The following is a 15354-nucleotide window of genomic DNA, read 5'->3' as shown; positions in this document are numbered from 1 at the left end:
TTAAATAAATTTGCAAAAAATGGATCGAGGGCACATTTTTAAGAGAAATGTGTTAGGTTTGTAAATTTGTTATATTTTGACTGACATCTAATAAATGTGTAAAGTGTAAATAAAAAAAGAAGGATTATCAGATTTTTTTAGAATATTTATTTTATATTATTATCTATATATTATATTGGTATTATAAAACAATCGCCCCGCTTTGTGTCAGTCAATTACCGAACGGATTTTCATACGGGTTTCACCAATGGACGTAATAATCTATGACGAATATTGGCATATAATAATAATAATAATAATCATTTATTCTCAGACAACAAAAGTCCATACAATTGAGATACAAAAAAAAATACAAACATCTTACTTTATTATTGTTAGTAACAAGAACTAAGAACTAAGTTAGATAGTGAGTTTCATAGCGAAAAATGTTAAATATAATGAAATGTCGCTAACACGCTGTCGGGGATACAAAAAAATCATACCTACCCATTTGTGGCCTATGAAAAGGCTTTTGACTCTATTGAGACCTGGTGTGTTCTGGTCTTCGTCTGCATGACGCTGCTGTTATGATCGTCAATGTACAAAATAAGCATCTAACCCTATCCTCATGCATCGAGGAGTGAGACAAAGGGATGTCATTTCCCCGTAATTGTTTACTAAGGCCTTAGAGGATATGTTCAAGACGCTGGGCATAAACAAGGCGAGTACCTTTCACACTTGAGATTTGAAGACGATATCGTCATCGTAGCAGAAACCGTGCAGGACATGCAGTATATGCTGAGCAGCCTGGCTGATTCTTCTGCTCGAATTGGTCTCCGGATGAACTTGGACAAAAGCACGTTATCGATGAATACGTCAACCCGGAACCGATAACACTTAACGGAGTTCCTCTCGACGTTGTTCAGGAGTATGTATATCTTGGGCAAACTTTGCAGTTGGGTCGAAACAACTTTGAGAAGGAAGCACGTGGAAGAAGCTGGGCTGGGCTGCGTATAGGAAACTTGGTTGAGTCTTTTCTTCACGAATACCGCAATGCTTGAAGATTAAAGTCTTCAACTAGTGCGTCTTAACGATTATGACTTACGGAGCCGAGACGTAAACACTGACAGTGCGTTTAGTCCATCATTTTAAAGTCACTCAGCGAGCGAGAGGGTTATGCTCGCAATTTCTCTGAGGATCGAATTCCAAATGTGGTAATCCGACAGAGAACCAAAGTTATCGACATAGCCCAAAGGATTAGTAAGCTGAAGTGGCAGTGGGCTGGACACATATGTCGCAGAACCGACAACCGTTGGAGTAGACGTGTTCTGGAGTAGAGACCACGCGTTGGCAAACGTAGCGTAGGACGCCCTCCGGCTAGGTGGAGTGACGATATTCGCAAAGTGGCTGGCCGCGGATGGAGATTGAGAGCTGAGGATCGAGATCAGTGGCATGCCATTGGAGACGCCTATGTCCAGCTATGGACGACGAAGGGTTGATGATGATGATGATGAATTATTGAAAATTTAGCGATACTTTAAAGGATTTGATTGAACCTGCAATCTTCCGTTAAGATTCACGTGTGCCATCACTGGGCCATCTCGGCTCTTACGTAAAGTGACTTTAGTAGTAAAACCAAGAAACATTCTTTATACATTTTTAAGTTAGTTACCACGTTTATACAAAATGTATTTTTCTGACGTATTGTTAAAACAGTCGATATTAAAGCTTTACAATACAGCGCACGTTTAGTGTCAAAGCTTATTCCCTTATCATTTATCAGTATACAAACATGATACCCTATCTACCCTACCAACGACCATTTGGATACCATGGATGGAGTTAATATTATTTGCTAATGCTTTACATCGGGCTTCGTCCGAATACAAAATTATGAAATAATAAAAATCATATGCTTTCTTCAAATAGGCTCTAAGAATAACTTTGAAATTATTATTTTCCAATAATTAATTACAGTAAAAAAAAAACAAAAACAGGACGCTTATTTATCATCTATGTAATTATATTGGTATATGTAATTATTCATATACTTAATTTTTCAAGTGGATGGTTAAATAAAAAAATGATAATTTCATGACTTACTAGTTAAAGCCTGATATTAAGCCTATGCTAATACGTTGCAATGCCGCATTAGTATTTTTATTATGCGATATATTTCGCACTCAACCGTCTAGTTGATGGTATTGTCAGAAACATTCATACACGTGCCAACAACGAGGTTTTGTTTAAACTCAATCTCAAAATCGGATGAATAGTTTAAAACCGTAAACGAAACAATTAAAAAAAAACATTAAAATATAAATATAAGGACTAAAATTAAAAGGAACCAAGTAAGTGCGACAGCTAGTGGATACTTACTTGATACCATCGTTATTGGAATGCCATTAGAAGATATGTAGGTACTACGCATTAATCCTAACACGCCTTTGCATTTGCTTATGAGTAATTTCTACAAACAAGCTGCAATAATGGAGAAAATAAAATAGATTGATTGCAATAATGGAAAAAACTGTAACTGAGAAATCAAGGCGATCTAATAAATATCATACAAACAGGGAAAATTCGCTCAAACCATAATGAGTGAGATAGAAGACGTTCGACCCACGCCCTCGTATGTCGATGGAGGCTTCCATGACAGACTTCGCGGAAAAATGTAATCCCAAAACATACAAAAATTACACATTTATTTGTCCTGGTGTATTTATAATGAGTCGATTGTATGAAATTGAAGGGTGAGGGGATTCCCTCCCTTAAATCAAAATTTCGGAAAATACTTTCATAGTATCACCTAATAAGCTAGCTACTAGACAACGAGGCAGTTAAACATCCATAATCCAAAAAAAACAACAATGTATAACTTCCTAAAGGTATGATGCTATACTATATGAGCACTAAGCACTATCATACATACATCAATATTACTTTGATAATCAAACAGAGATTATATAACAGAAATAATCGATCAATCAAAATGAATTGCGCATTTATATAATGCAAAAGGCTGAATAATCCAGAACACCCTATCCTTCCCCCAAAATACAATTTGTACACATATTTAGTTTGTATTTATTATCTATCCCTTTTTTAATCTGTGAACCCTCCCTAGTAGATTATTATTACAAAGTAATATATTTAAATTCACTATTTGTGTTATTTTTTTATGATAAGCTGCATATTCATATCTATATATTTACTACTTAACAATTTGAAGCTCATGCTAAAAAACATTAATAAATAAGGTATACATATAATTCTGCACATGGTTATCAGGATTACTTTTAAAAATTTGGTTAGCGGCTGTATAGTTTAACATTTATTCACTCTTTTTCTCAATATTGAATTAACATTCGAAAGAAAAAGACACAACATTGTTTGATATTTATAAGTGTTTGTTCATTCCCTAAACAATATTTATAAGTAAGGTCGTGATTTTTTATTAACCAATTTACTCACTCTAGGGTGACTGGAAGTAATCTCTTATAGGGAGATAAGCTTGCCTTTGTAAAACATTTCTTTTAATTTGCTAATTAATTATTGAACATTTAGGTACCAACCATTCATCAATATTCTACCGCTAAACAGCAAGTATAACAGGAACAAGGGACATAACATTTCATATCATCTCATGTTCGGCTGTGAAGGAAAACATTTTGAGGAAACCTGCCATGGATGAAAACCTGCCATGTATGTCCACCAATCCACATTGGAGCAGCTTGGTGGAATAAGTTTCAAATCTTGACTTTAAAATGGCCGTAACTCAGCAGTAGGATATATTCAGGCTATTTTCACTACTTTTCTAATTAACCTAAGATATCAAAGACTAGAACCCAGTTTTCAAAATTTTAAAGCAAAAGATGCTAGTTATCGTTTTATAGTAGTCTCTCATTATTTTTGATATTGGCATAAAAAAAGTTCTAATATCTCATGATTTTATTAAACCTAAATCTACTCCTTGCTTGGAATGTAGATGACACATTATGGTAACAAAACATAGAATTCAATGGATTACAACCTTTGCTAAATTTTTTTTTTTTTTTTTAAGTATATAAGCTAGCGCTTGACTGTTATCACACCTGATGGAAAGTGATGATACAGTCTAAGATGGAGCACGCTTGCCTAGAAGATGCCTATTCACTCTAGACTTGAAGGTACCCATATTGTAGGTGGTGGGAAAAACGGAGGTCGGGAGGGTATACCAGATCTTAGCGGTGCGTATCAGAAACGATGAAGCAAATCGTTTCATACTTGTCTTAGATACATCAACAACATACGGGTGCAGATCTTTACGATGCCTCGCAGTTCTATGGTAAAAAGGTGACGGAGGAACCAAATTAAATAGTTCCTGGGCACACTCTCTGTAATATATTCTGTAGAAAACCGACAGACAGGCAACCTTACGACGGTGTTCCAAGGTCTGGAGTTTTGCGACCAGTGTCTGGTCGCCAATGAGCCTTCTAGCACGACAATCCACTGAATCCAAAGCCTTAAGCTGGTACTTAGCAGAGCCGTCCCATAAATAACTGCAGTACTCCATGCACGATCTGACTTGAGCTTGATATATGAAAATGTTAAATATTTTGACATATTGCAGATGTTAGCATCTCTTTATTCAAAACACAATTTTTATTGTTTTATCAACTGAAAACTGTAGAATAGTGGTTGATACCACTTTATCTGAAATGAGGATGCACATATACACAATGCTATAATAAACAGGTACTTTAATGAGTACTCATATGCTACGCTAAATCATTCTTAGGAATTACGGCAAGAACTTAATCATTTACAGTTTTTTATGGTAAATACGCTTATATTATTTTCCAAGATACATTTTTATGTGCATTGTACCATTACTAGTACATGCAGATATTCACACTTGTATAATCATAGACATTTTTAAACTGCAAATTTTGGTTATAATTCATTTAAAAAACTATCTCGTTTCTTATTCTCATATTATATAATAGTGTAATAGATTATTTTTATATAATTATATCATTTTTATATTTACCAAATCGATTTTTTAATAATTTATGAACAACAAAATAATAGATCTTCATAATGAATATTACTGTTTATTTTACCACTTGAGTGACTATTAAAAAAAAAATAAAAAAATCATGTAGTCATTAATGCTATGGAATCGACAATACCATTTAGAAGACCAAACCAGAAAAATATTTTATCTTAATAAAATTGACATAATTCTAATGTAATAGTTTAAAACAAATTAGACACTTCAAATAAAATAATTAAACAGTATATAACAAGATCGTAACATATTGCGAATTTTTAATTTGTTTTTATCTTAAATGATCAAAGGAAATACGCGATTGACATCATACACCAGTGTTAAAAAACTTATTATGAATTACGACAACATAACCTTAACGACATCTGTCAATGTTTTTAAATTGATATTAATAAAAGTACTTAACTAACCTCGACTTCTAGATAGTGGCATTTATCTTCGAGATCCTTCACTGAAGTTTCTGTTCCAGCTGGTTCTTCGTTATTTGACTGAACAACATTTTCAGATAATACCTCTGAAGCGAAGTTTGTAATCTGCCCTTTTAAGCTGTTTAAACTTTGGTTCAAATTAAGCCACGACATTTTTAATATTTAGAATCAGGGTCACATATCACAGACGAATGTTTGGCATCTAAATATTATGGAAATACCGATGTAAACAATAAATAAATTGCATTATTTTGCCATTGACAGGACTTTGTCTAGTTGGCAAAACAAGTCTTAGTTTGACGTTTTACTATGTTTTATTTATCTTCAAATTTGTGATATAAGTTAATAAAGACGTTTTAAACCAATATATATGTATTATTTTAAGTTTTATTTCATAACCGCACACATTCTTAAAATAATAAGAACTATTCAATTAATTTTACTTAAATATTTTTTATTTCGCATGTATGCAAAAACCAAACACAAAAAATAATTAATTCTCTTGTCTGAGTTACAAGTATAGAAGGCCTCTACCTTCTATACTTAAGGAGGACTATCTCTTTGTTTTTTATCCACCGATTGTCAGCCGACATGCGATAAATTAGGATGGTACTACAATAGCATCAGAGTAAATTTTAAAACCAGTGCCAAAAGTTATTAGATTAAGATAGATAAGTAAGCAAGGAAAACATGTTACAAAAATATTTTGGGCTACATACGTAATTATTTAAACTTTTGTACAAATTGCAGTCACTAACAACTCTCGTCACCTAAAATATTATTTTTTTAACTAGACACTCAGTCATTTCGTTTACATTTATACTAATATACATACCCTGTATCTACGCTAGCGCCATTCTGGAAAGTTTCTGAACTGTTACTTCCAGCTTACAACTATACACTTTTTCAGCTTGTCCTTATACAAGATAGTAATCCTTACCTCTATCCTCCATATTATTTAAAGATCAAAACCATAGTGTACAGCAGGGTTCAAAACCTAAAGCCGGCCAGTTATCGTACCAGGGCCCTTAAAATTATCGTTCATTATCGTACAACAGGATTATAACATACAATAATATTATACAAAATCACAACAATGTATTTGAAATAACTTGTAATTACAGTTGAAATTATCAAATTTTACATCATAATGGAAATTATTGTACAATCCACGTACAATAGTAATGTACTATCATACATCGTACGTAGTGATGTGCAGGTAAACAGAAGTATTTATGTAACTAAAATAATTGTCCCTCAAAATCTTTCTAATTTAGCTAGCGCTGCTAGCTATGGTGCTGCCAGAATAAAATTTGAAGTAACACGCTAATACTTAGTAAAGTAAGACGGAATTAGATAGTGAAAAATTATTAATGTTCATTTTAGTAATGCCATATAACTACAACACAATATTCTGGCAAGTTTTGTAACCATTATTATTTTCAAGCAATTTGGTGGACACTTTTTTGGGTGAAAAAGTGAACTGGTGGTAGGGCTTTGTGCAAGCTCGTTTGGGTAGGTTTTTTTTTTTTATATTCGCCGGGAGGGCAAATGACTCTACTCCACCTGATGGTAAGTGGTAGTAGAGTCCAAACGCGACGACGGCCAGTACAGACGGGAAAAACGTTCTGCACTAGCCGCCATCGCCCTGCCGGCCCGGAAGATGCCTCTTCACGCCTCGTTTGAAGGAACCCTGGTTGTAAGAGGAGGGGAACACGTGAGCTGGTAAGGAATTCCATTTTTTGGAAGTGCGACAAAGAAAGGAGTTGCCAAATTTCTTTGTTCGCGATGGAATTGATGTCACAGTAAGGCGGTGACATCGAGAACCAGCTCGCGTGGACTTAAGAAGGAAGGGGGAAGCAGGAATTAGAGAGAATAATTCCTCAGAGCACTCGCCGTGATACAGTCGATAGAAAGCGCTCAGTGCTGCTATCTCACGACGCAATTGTAAAGGCTCAAGGGTGTTTGTGACCTTTACGTCACCAATAATGCGTACGGCACGTCGCTGCAACCGGTCCAAGGCCTCAAGTAGGTACTTAGCGGAGCCATCCCAAAGGTGCGAGCAATATTCCACGCAAGACCGTACCTGTGTTTTGTACAGCAGGCACAGTTGTTGTGGCGTGAAAAAGCGCCGCACCTTGTTCAGAACTCCGAGTTTCCGTGAAGCTGTTTTTATAACAGCCTCGATGTAATCCCTTGGACTAAGGTCGCAGCGAACGTCAATCCCCAGCATGGCGATTTTGCTTTGCATCACCAGCGGAGTACCACAAAGGGAGGGAAGAGGGGAAAATGTTGACTTTTTCGCCGTGAGAGCGCATACTTGTGTTTTCTTGGCATTAAACTCAACAAGATTATCAGAGCCCCATTTGGCGATGAGCTCTAACGTCCTATCGAGTTCAATGACAAGATTCTCCCGCCTCTCCTCAGTTTCCGCCCGCCCAGCCACTGCGCGTCCGTGGTATCCACCATGCACTGTACTATCATCTGCATAGCAATGTATGTTCCCAAGGGAGAGCATATCATTGATATGCAAAAGAAAGAGTGTGGGAGATAGCACAGATCCCTGGGAGACCCCAGCATTCACTACATAGAATTGTGAAGCGCAACCATCTACTAAAACACGAAGGCTACGCTTGTGTAGGAAGCTGGCAATCCAGGTGCATAGCTGAGCAGGCAGACCATATGCCGGTAGCTTGGAGAGAAGACTTCTGTGCCAGACCCTGTCGAAAGCCTTGGAGATATCGAGGCTGACAGCCAACGATTCTCCATGCTTGTCGATAGCTTCACCCCAGAGGTGCGTTACGTACGCTAGAAGATCACCTGTGGACGGTTTTGGTCGAAACCCGTACTGACGATCATTAATTAGACAGTGATCTTCTAGGTAATGGATCAGTTGGTTGTTTAAAATCCGTTCCATCACCTTACAAAGTACTGAGGTGATAGCTATTGGCCGATAATTTGCCGGGTCAGACCGATCCCCTTTTTTGGGAACCGCTTGCACATTAGCTCTTCTCCAAGCCTCCGGCACACATCCCGAAGAGAGAGAAAGTTGGAACAGGCGCGTTAACACAGGAGACAGCTCCGCTGCGCACTTCTTCAGCACTATGGCTGGTATTCCATCGGGACCGCTAGCTTTCCGTACATCAAGTGATTGCAGCTCCACACGCACATCACGTTGCCTGATTTTAATGTCAGGCATCGTATGGCCACATGAAGATATTGTAGGTGGCAGTGCACAACAATCATCGATGACGGAATTGTCGGCAAAGAGTTTAGCCAGGAGATCAGCTTGCTCTTGCGGACTGTGAGCTAGCGATCCGTCCGGATTTCTGAGCGGTGGCAGCGAAGGTTGGCAGAAATTGTTTTGCACAGACTTGGTCAGACGCCAGAAGCTACGGGAGCCCCTAGGATGCGAAACAAGGTCATGACCAATCTGTACAATGCGCTGTGCATCCGCTCTCGTGTATGCCTTTCTACAGGACTTGGAATTTTTATTATAGTTTGCTTTCAGTGAGTCAATGTTAGATGCCCCGTTAATACAGCCGTTGATCCACTTGCGATATGCCGCCTGCTTAGATGATACAGCATCGGCACATTCACGAGTGAACCTACGGTTACGCGTACTCCTACTGACGAGATCTGAGCTAGGAAGTAGTATTCCATTCCCAGCATGATCTCGCCAGCAACAGCAGCGGCACTAGCTGTCGGGTCATTCCCACTGAAGCAACGTTCCTTCCAAGGGACCGACGCATAGTAATCGCGCATACCGTCCCAATCCGCCGACTTATAGTGCCAAACGCGACGTTTGCATACCGCTAGTGGCGGCAGCTTGGCCTGTGGCACTCTGGTAGAAATAAGGCTGTGATCCGAAGAGCCAAGAGGAGCCTGAACCACAACCTGATATTCCACCGGGTGAGAAGTCAGCAGAAGGTCCAGTAGAGAAGGTGCTTGCCCATCAATGTCTGGGATCCTGGTGGGCTGATCAACCAGTTGGGTCAAGTCATGTGTGAGAGCAAAAGCATGAGCAGTCCTTCCAGCATGGTCAGTTTTGAGGGATTTCAACCAGGATTCGTGGTGAGCATTAAAATCCCCCAAAAACACCAATTCCGCGTTAGGAAATTGCTCTTGCGCAGCATCTGCCACCCGACTAAGATGGTCAAATAATCGGCTTGTCTCCAAGTCACCAGTGTGGGATCTGTAGAGGCACACGTAGACTCGGCTCTGACGAACCAGGTCCACACGTACCACCAACATGGAGAAGGAGGAGTCCTCCAAGCAGCGCAGTCGGTGACAGCAAACATCCGTCCTGACGAACAAGCATACTCCGGCTTTCGCTTTGAAGGATTCTTCAAGCGTGTAGCCGGGATAATTAAGGTAGCTGGTATCGGCAGGACGGAGTATTTGTGTCTCCGTGAGAAACAACATTACCACCAGGTACCACCCACTCATCATATATTCTACCGCAAAACAGCAGTACTTGTTATTATTGTGTTCCGGTTTGAAGGGTTGAGTGAGCCAGTGTATTTACAGGCACAAGGGACATAAAATCTTAGTTCCCAAGGTTGTTGGCGTATTGGCTATGTATGCGATGGTTGACATTTCTAACAATGCCAATGTCTAAGGACGTTGGTGACCACTTACCATCAGGTGGTCCAAATGCTCGTCCGCCTTCCTATTCTATAAAAAAAATATTGAAATGAATGGAAATCTCATAAGAATTTCGTACGTACATAAAAACAAAGTTGTATTTTTAACAAAATTAAATCGTTTCGACTCGATTTGAATGCATTTATATAATCCCATTTATAACAGTTACACATTGTGTTTGCTATCTTTTTATATATTGTGTTATTTTATATATTTTTTGTTTTCGCTTCGGTGGCCCATATGCTCGTCCGCCTATTCTATAAAAAAAGAACCAAATTTGATATACTTCTTTATTTTACACTCCATATATAAAACGGACGTAAACTTATTGAATTTTTTTTTTGAAAAACAAAAATCTGTTTCACTTATTGCTTCGATTATTACGTAACAATTATGTTTTTATGATTTTCAATATTCATAGTAACATTTATTCTGTATTACTTAATAATTAATTACTTTAACTCATGTCATGGCAGTAGGTATATGCTATTTATATTATTTACATTAAGGCTATAACGTAAATGGTTTTTATGTAAGGAATGTAAAATAAAAAGCATATGATATTTGTTTATTTATTGATATAAGAAACGTCATCTAATATTCACAAAAATTACAACAAAGGCAGAGTAATTCAGGATAAAATAAATCAAGAACACTTTCACTGCGGTCTGCCAACAACCCGAATCCGTACATATTTTGTCCGCATACTTCACAATTCGGTTCCGAATCTTATTCTACAAAATATCGATGCAGCCTCTTAAGTATTTCAGCCTAAAGCCACCGATCTTTCATGCTTCAAAACGTTCGAATTTATCTGAAAGAATTGGAAAGGTATCGACATGAATAGTTGGTTGAAGCAAATCCTGTGTCTACTAGTGCTAAAAGGTTATTTTCGAAACTAAAATTAATAAAAACCTATTTTAGAAACTATGTGACATGACAAGCTACATAACATGGCTATTCTGTGTATAAAATTATCTACGGCTCGATTTTTCTATCTATTGTATATTTCTTTTGACTTTAATCTTATTGATATTTTTCATTAAGAGAAAAACTTTATTAATAAATATTTTGTTAATATAAAGTTGTTTTTTTATTTTAAAAAATGTATAAATATGCTTTTAAAAAGAAAATTTATTAAATATTTAACTAAAATGCACACAATGTTAGTAATTCTGTTAGGTGACTACTATGTACTAAAGTGATTTATTAAAATCAAATTACAACATGACGATTTTTACATGGGGCCTCCATCCAATGAATTTGTCACGGGCCCTTAGATGGTATAATTATGCCACTGAGCAAAACTAAAATAAAGCTTGGCAGTTTCTTTTTTTATAGAATAGGTATTATCGGACGAGCATTTGCACAAACCCCAGTATAAAGGTGGTGGCAGTTACAGGCTTAGTTCAGAAATGGTATTTTTTTAAATAATTTTAAGATAATGGTATAACTTTATGAGGTGCAAGTATAAAATTTATCATTTGCAAACTAATAGATAATAATTGTTTTAGGTCTGTGACCAAAAAAGAATAAAGATTTTTTATTTTTCATTTTTCTTTTGAGTTATTAATTTTATTAACTATTTTATATGATAAGTAAACCTTATTTGTAAATGTAATATTATTTTGAATAAATAATATACTTATTGGGCTTTTAATCATACATTATATCCAACATCCAAGGCATTCATAAAGCCATCATGGCGGAATTGACATGACATTTGTGTTTGTGGTTTGACGTTGTGATTTGTGTCATTTGGGTATCAATTTCTAGCGCTATTTTCTGTTATTTTGTAATTAATTTTAATAAGAGCTGTAGTTTATATTATTACCAAACGAAACATCCACATCAATCACATATTGATGTGATTTATAAAGAAAATGGATCAGAAATACGTTAATATTAAAGAGTTAAAAACTTATAGAAAAACCGATAAAAAGGAAAAAGCAGCAATAAATAATAATGAAATTAAAATAAATCATCATACCAGAGTTCCTTTAAGTACCCAAAATGCGGTCAAGTATCTTCTAGAAGGTACATTAAGGTTGCGAGTTTGTAGGTACTGTTTGAGCGTAACTAGCAAGCTATCAGAGCTAGATGAAATGCTTGTCATAGCGGTAAACGGTTCACTCCATGAGGTCACTGTGAGGGACATGGTCGCTAGTATTCATCCTTTTAAGGTAAATTTACCACTTTCACACATTTTAAACTGTTTCCATTCACATATTCCTATTCCTAGATCTAATTAGAATTACTAATTTAATGTGACTATAAAATTAGTTTCATATGGTATAATGCAGCATTAAATATTTAAAGATAATTGAATCAAAACTTACATGAATTAGGTATGATGCATATTGATTAAGCAATATATTGCTAATCAGTTTTTAACGATAATATTTTAGTATTTACTTTCAGAAGGAAAAATAGTATATATTGCTGGTATACCAATATTAATATAATATTTTATTAATTACAGGTGACTGAAGATCGTAATTTTCCAAACAAAATTTGTAGTGAGTGTCTTACACATGCCATTGGTAGTTATTTATTCTCGCAGCAGTGTGAAAGAGCGGAAAGAGCTTTACGTAACTGTCTTGATGACATGTATGAAAAATTTGAAAAGCTGGATCCACTTGAACCAGTGAAAAGAAGAGGCAAAAGAAAAATGAATCTCAACCATAACATACTTTATACAGAACATGAAGACGTTATTAATTACGCAGAACCGATTATAAATTTAATCAATGTTGATATAATATCTCAGAACAACAAAACAATTAGTGAATTGGAATGTCAAAAGTGTTCTCAAGTCTTACCTAATACAGAATCATTGTTAAACCATGAGAAGTCGCACCCTAAATCAATGTGGTATAATTGTCGGTTATGCGGTAAATCATTTGTCAAACAATACCATTTGAGGAGACATTTAAAGGAAAATCACATTTTGGGCGAGGAAATTGAAAAAGAATTTAATACAGAGCATTACAAATGTAGAGAATGCGGTGCTTCAAACAAAACATTTGTAGAACATTTGCAACATATAGAGAAACATAAGTTTAAAGAAACATTTCAGAATTTGATTGAACGTAAAGTTGATAATTTGTGTTCTGTTTGCTTGGATAAGGGTACACGGATGGTCGACTTGGGTGATGTCATTCATCTGCATGGAGGATACCCTGAAATAACAGGGGATAGAACGATCAGAAGTATTTTACGAACATCTATACCAGAAGTAAGTATTTTATTTATTTATTAAATTAATGAAATTATTTATTTCAGTGAAGGTAAACTTTGTTAGGACGAAAATCTAACATTTATTATAATAATAAATGTTAGATTTTCGTTTGCTGAAAGTTGCTTCGGTTTTGTTGTCATTTTTTTGACACAGGTTTATAAAGAAGGTAAATATTTTACAAAAATTTCAGTAATTAGTATTATTCAACAAATATTTCCCCTGCTATTACAATTAATTCTACTATAAATTTTTATGTGAACATTAATCTGGGTCTATCAAGCAAAGTTATAGCTGAAGATCAATTTAATAATGACATTTATAGGTTGGTATATTGTAGTATCATTTTTGGTTGAATGAGTTCATGTTTTCTAGAACACATCATATAAATACAAGGAATTGATCGTCCCACAAAAGGCAAACATTTTAAGATTAATCAAAAGAAATATTGAACAAAAATCTCTTGTAACTAAAGAAGTCCAAGACCAATTGACTTTCAAGTTTAGTTATCCCGAGTTAATAAATAAAGATATTATTGAAATTAATTCTATTATATTTTTATTTACAAAACCAAATGCAATTGATCCAGTAACTGGTAATACTATTCATGATAGAATAATACAGCCTTTAATCAAAGAAGTTTCTGAAATGAATCAAATAAGTTATGTTGATTATAAAGAGGAAAAAATAAATAAAAATGAAGGAAAAATGATGAATTGTAAAATATGTTGGATATTCAAAAAATCTACATGCAATACTTGCTTAGCTTCTGAAACAAGAGATAAAAATAATACTAATTTGACGATTAAAACTAAAGAAAATAATGAATGCAATCTATGCTGGCTGTTTTGTAAAACAGGCAAATGTTACATTTGCAAAAAATGTATACAGATAACAAAAAAGTTAAGTAATGATATTGTCGTAAGCAAATTACCTGACCCAGAGATAAAAAGAAGGAAAAATATACGTACAGAAGATATAGATAAACAAGCAAGTTCCTGGCAATGTGATATTTGTTTAACTAACAACAAAAATAGACATACATGCATGTGCTGTGATGCTAAATTTGCTGATAATGGAAATAAATTCTTGCATAAAAAAAACTTATTAAATACAAACAATTTGACTTATGTAGACAATAAATACATTGAAGCAAATAATATCATTGGTTTTCATGATGAAGATATGAAGATAACTCAGAAACTTGATATTCTTTGTACAGAGAATGAAATTGATCCAAACGATAATGCAATGGATATAGAAATAACAATAACTGATATTAATAAAGAAAATAATAACACAAATGCTGCTATAGAAGCCATGGATGTCGCATTCGAAGATGAGACTAGAGTTGAAGTAATTAATCCATCAAGTCAAGAAAGAAATGATTTCGTGAATTCGAATATAAGTCAGATTGAATGTGCAGGAGTTACATTTAATATAGGAAGGGGATTTAAAAATAAAAGAGCAGTTACAAAAATGTCAGAGAAGAAAAGAAGAACATCAATTGCATATCGAAGATAAAGATGTTTCTACGTAATTTAAAATTGATTTTTCCAAACTTTTAACACCAATAATGAAATCAAATTAATCAAATTTATTCAAGTAGACCGTTACAAGCACTTATAAATAGTCATTTTATATAATAATATTGAATGTAAAGTTACCACCCAGTACCAGCAAGAACCCCTAGTTCTACTCTTTTCCAACATTTCAAATACAAAGTTATGTCAATCAAATATAATGAAATTGATTAATGTCCTGCCTGAAGTCCATCAAGTACTAACTCCATGCTTTATAATGTTTATATTATTGTGTTTTTTTAATTATTTGTTAATTGGTAAGACTTAAAATATCTGTGGAATTTAATAATAGGTAATTTGTCCCGGGCTTAATTTTTGATCGAGTTGAAAGAACATCACTCACAATAATTAATAGATATTCACTACTATTATTACTTTCTTAATTTTCTTTTTATATGGATATTATTTTTAGAGAGTTTAAGAAGT

At 34.9% G+C, this 15354-nt stretch overlaps 2 protein-coding genes across 2 annotated transcripts in view; one reads left to right on the top strand and one right to left on the bottom strand.

Moving 5' to 3' along the window:
* The window catches only part of LOC126778421 (putative leucine-rich repeat-containing protein DDB_G0290503), a 54433-nt gene extending 48702 nt beyond the window's left edge, over window positions 1–5731 (bottom strand). The window contains exon 1 of the mRNA XM_050501925.1: window positions 5443–5731. Within this exon, the coding sequence (XP_050357882.1) occupies window positions 5443–5613 (171 nt within the window). The 5' untranslated portion in view covers window positions 5614–5731. The remainder of the gene's footprint in view (window positions 1–5442) is intronic.
* Window positions 5732–11855: 6124 nt separating this feature from the next.
* LOC126778403 (uncharacterized) lies at window positions 11856–14869 on the top strand. The gene is made up of 4 exons (XM_050501890.1): window positions 11856–12290; window positions 12590–13345; window positions 13721–14399; window positions 14481–14869. The coding sequence occupies exons 1-4, from the start codon at window positions 11991–11993 to the stop codon at window positions 14867–14869; spliced, it is 2124 nt and encodes a 707-aa protein (XP_050357847.1). The 5' UTR covers window positions 11856–11990.
* The last annotated feature ends 485 nt before the right edge of the window (window positions 14870–15354 follow it).

Source organism: Nymphalis io, chromosome 26 (genome assembly GCF_905147045.1).
Source record: "Nymphalis io chromosome 26, ilAglIoxx1.1, whole genome shotgun sequence".
NCBI lineage: Eukaryota > Metazoa > Arthropoda > Insecta > Lepidoptera > Nymphalidae > Nymphalis > Nymphalis io.
The sequence above is the reverse complement of the archived record's forward strand: the minus strand, read 5'-3'. Positions and strand labels throughout refer to the sequence as shown.

Bases quoted from the DNA above. Each gene is read 5' to 3' on its own strand.
- LOC126778403 (XM_050501890.1), top strand. From the start codon at position 11,991: ATGGATCAGAAATACGTTAATATTAAAGAGTTAAAAACTTATAGAAAA. The intron at 12,291-12,589 runs GTAAATTTACCA...TATTAATTACAG, and splicing joins CTAGTATTCATCCTTTTAAG to GTGACTGAAGATCGTAATTT. The intron at 14,400-14,480 runs GTGATGCTAAAT...TGACTTATGTAG, and splicing joins TAGACATACATGCATGTGCT to ACAATAAATACATTGAAGCA.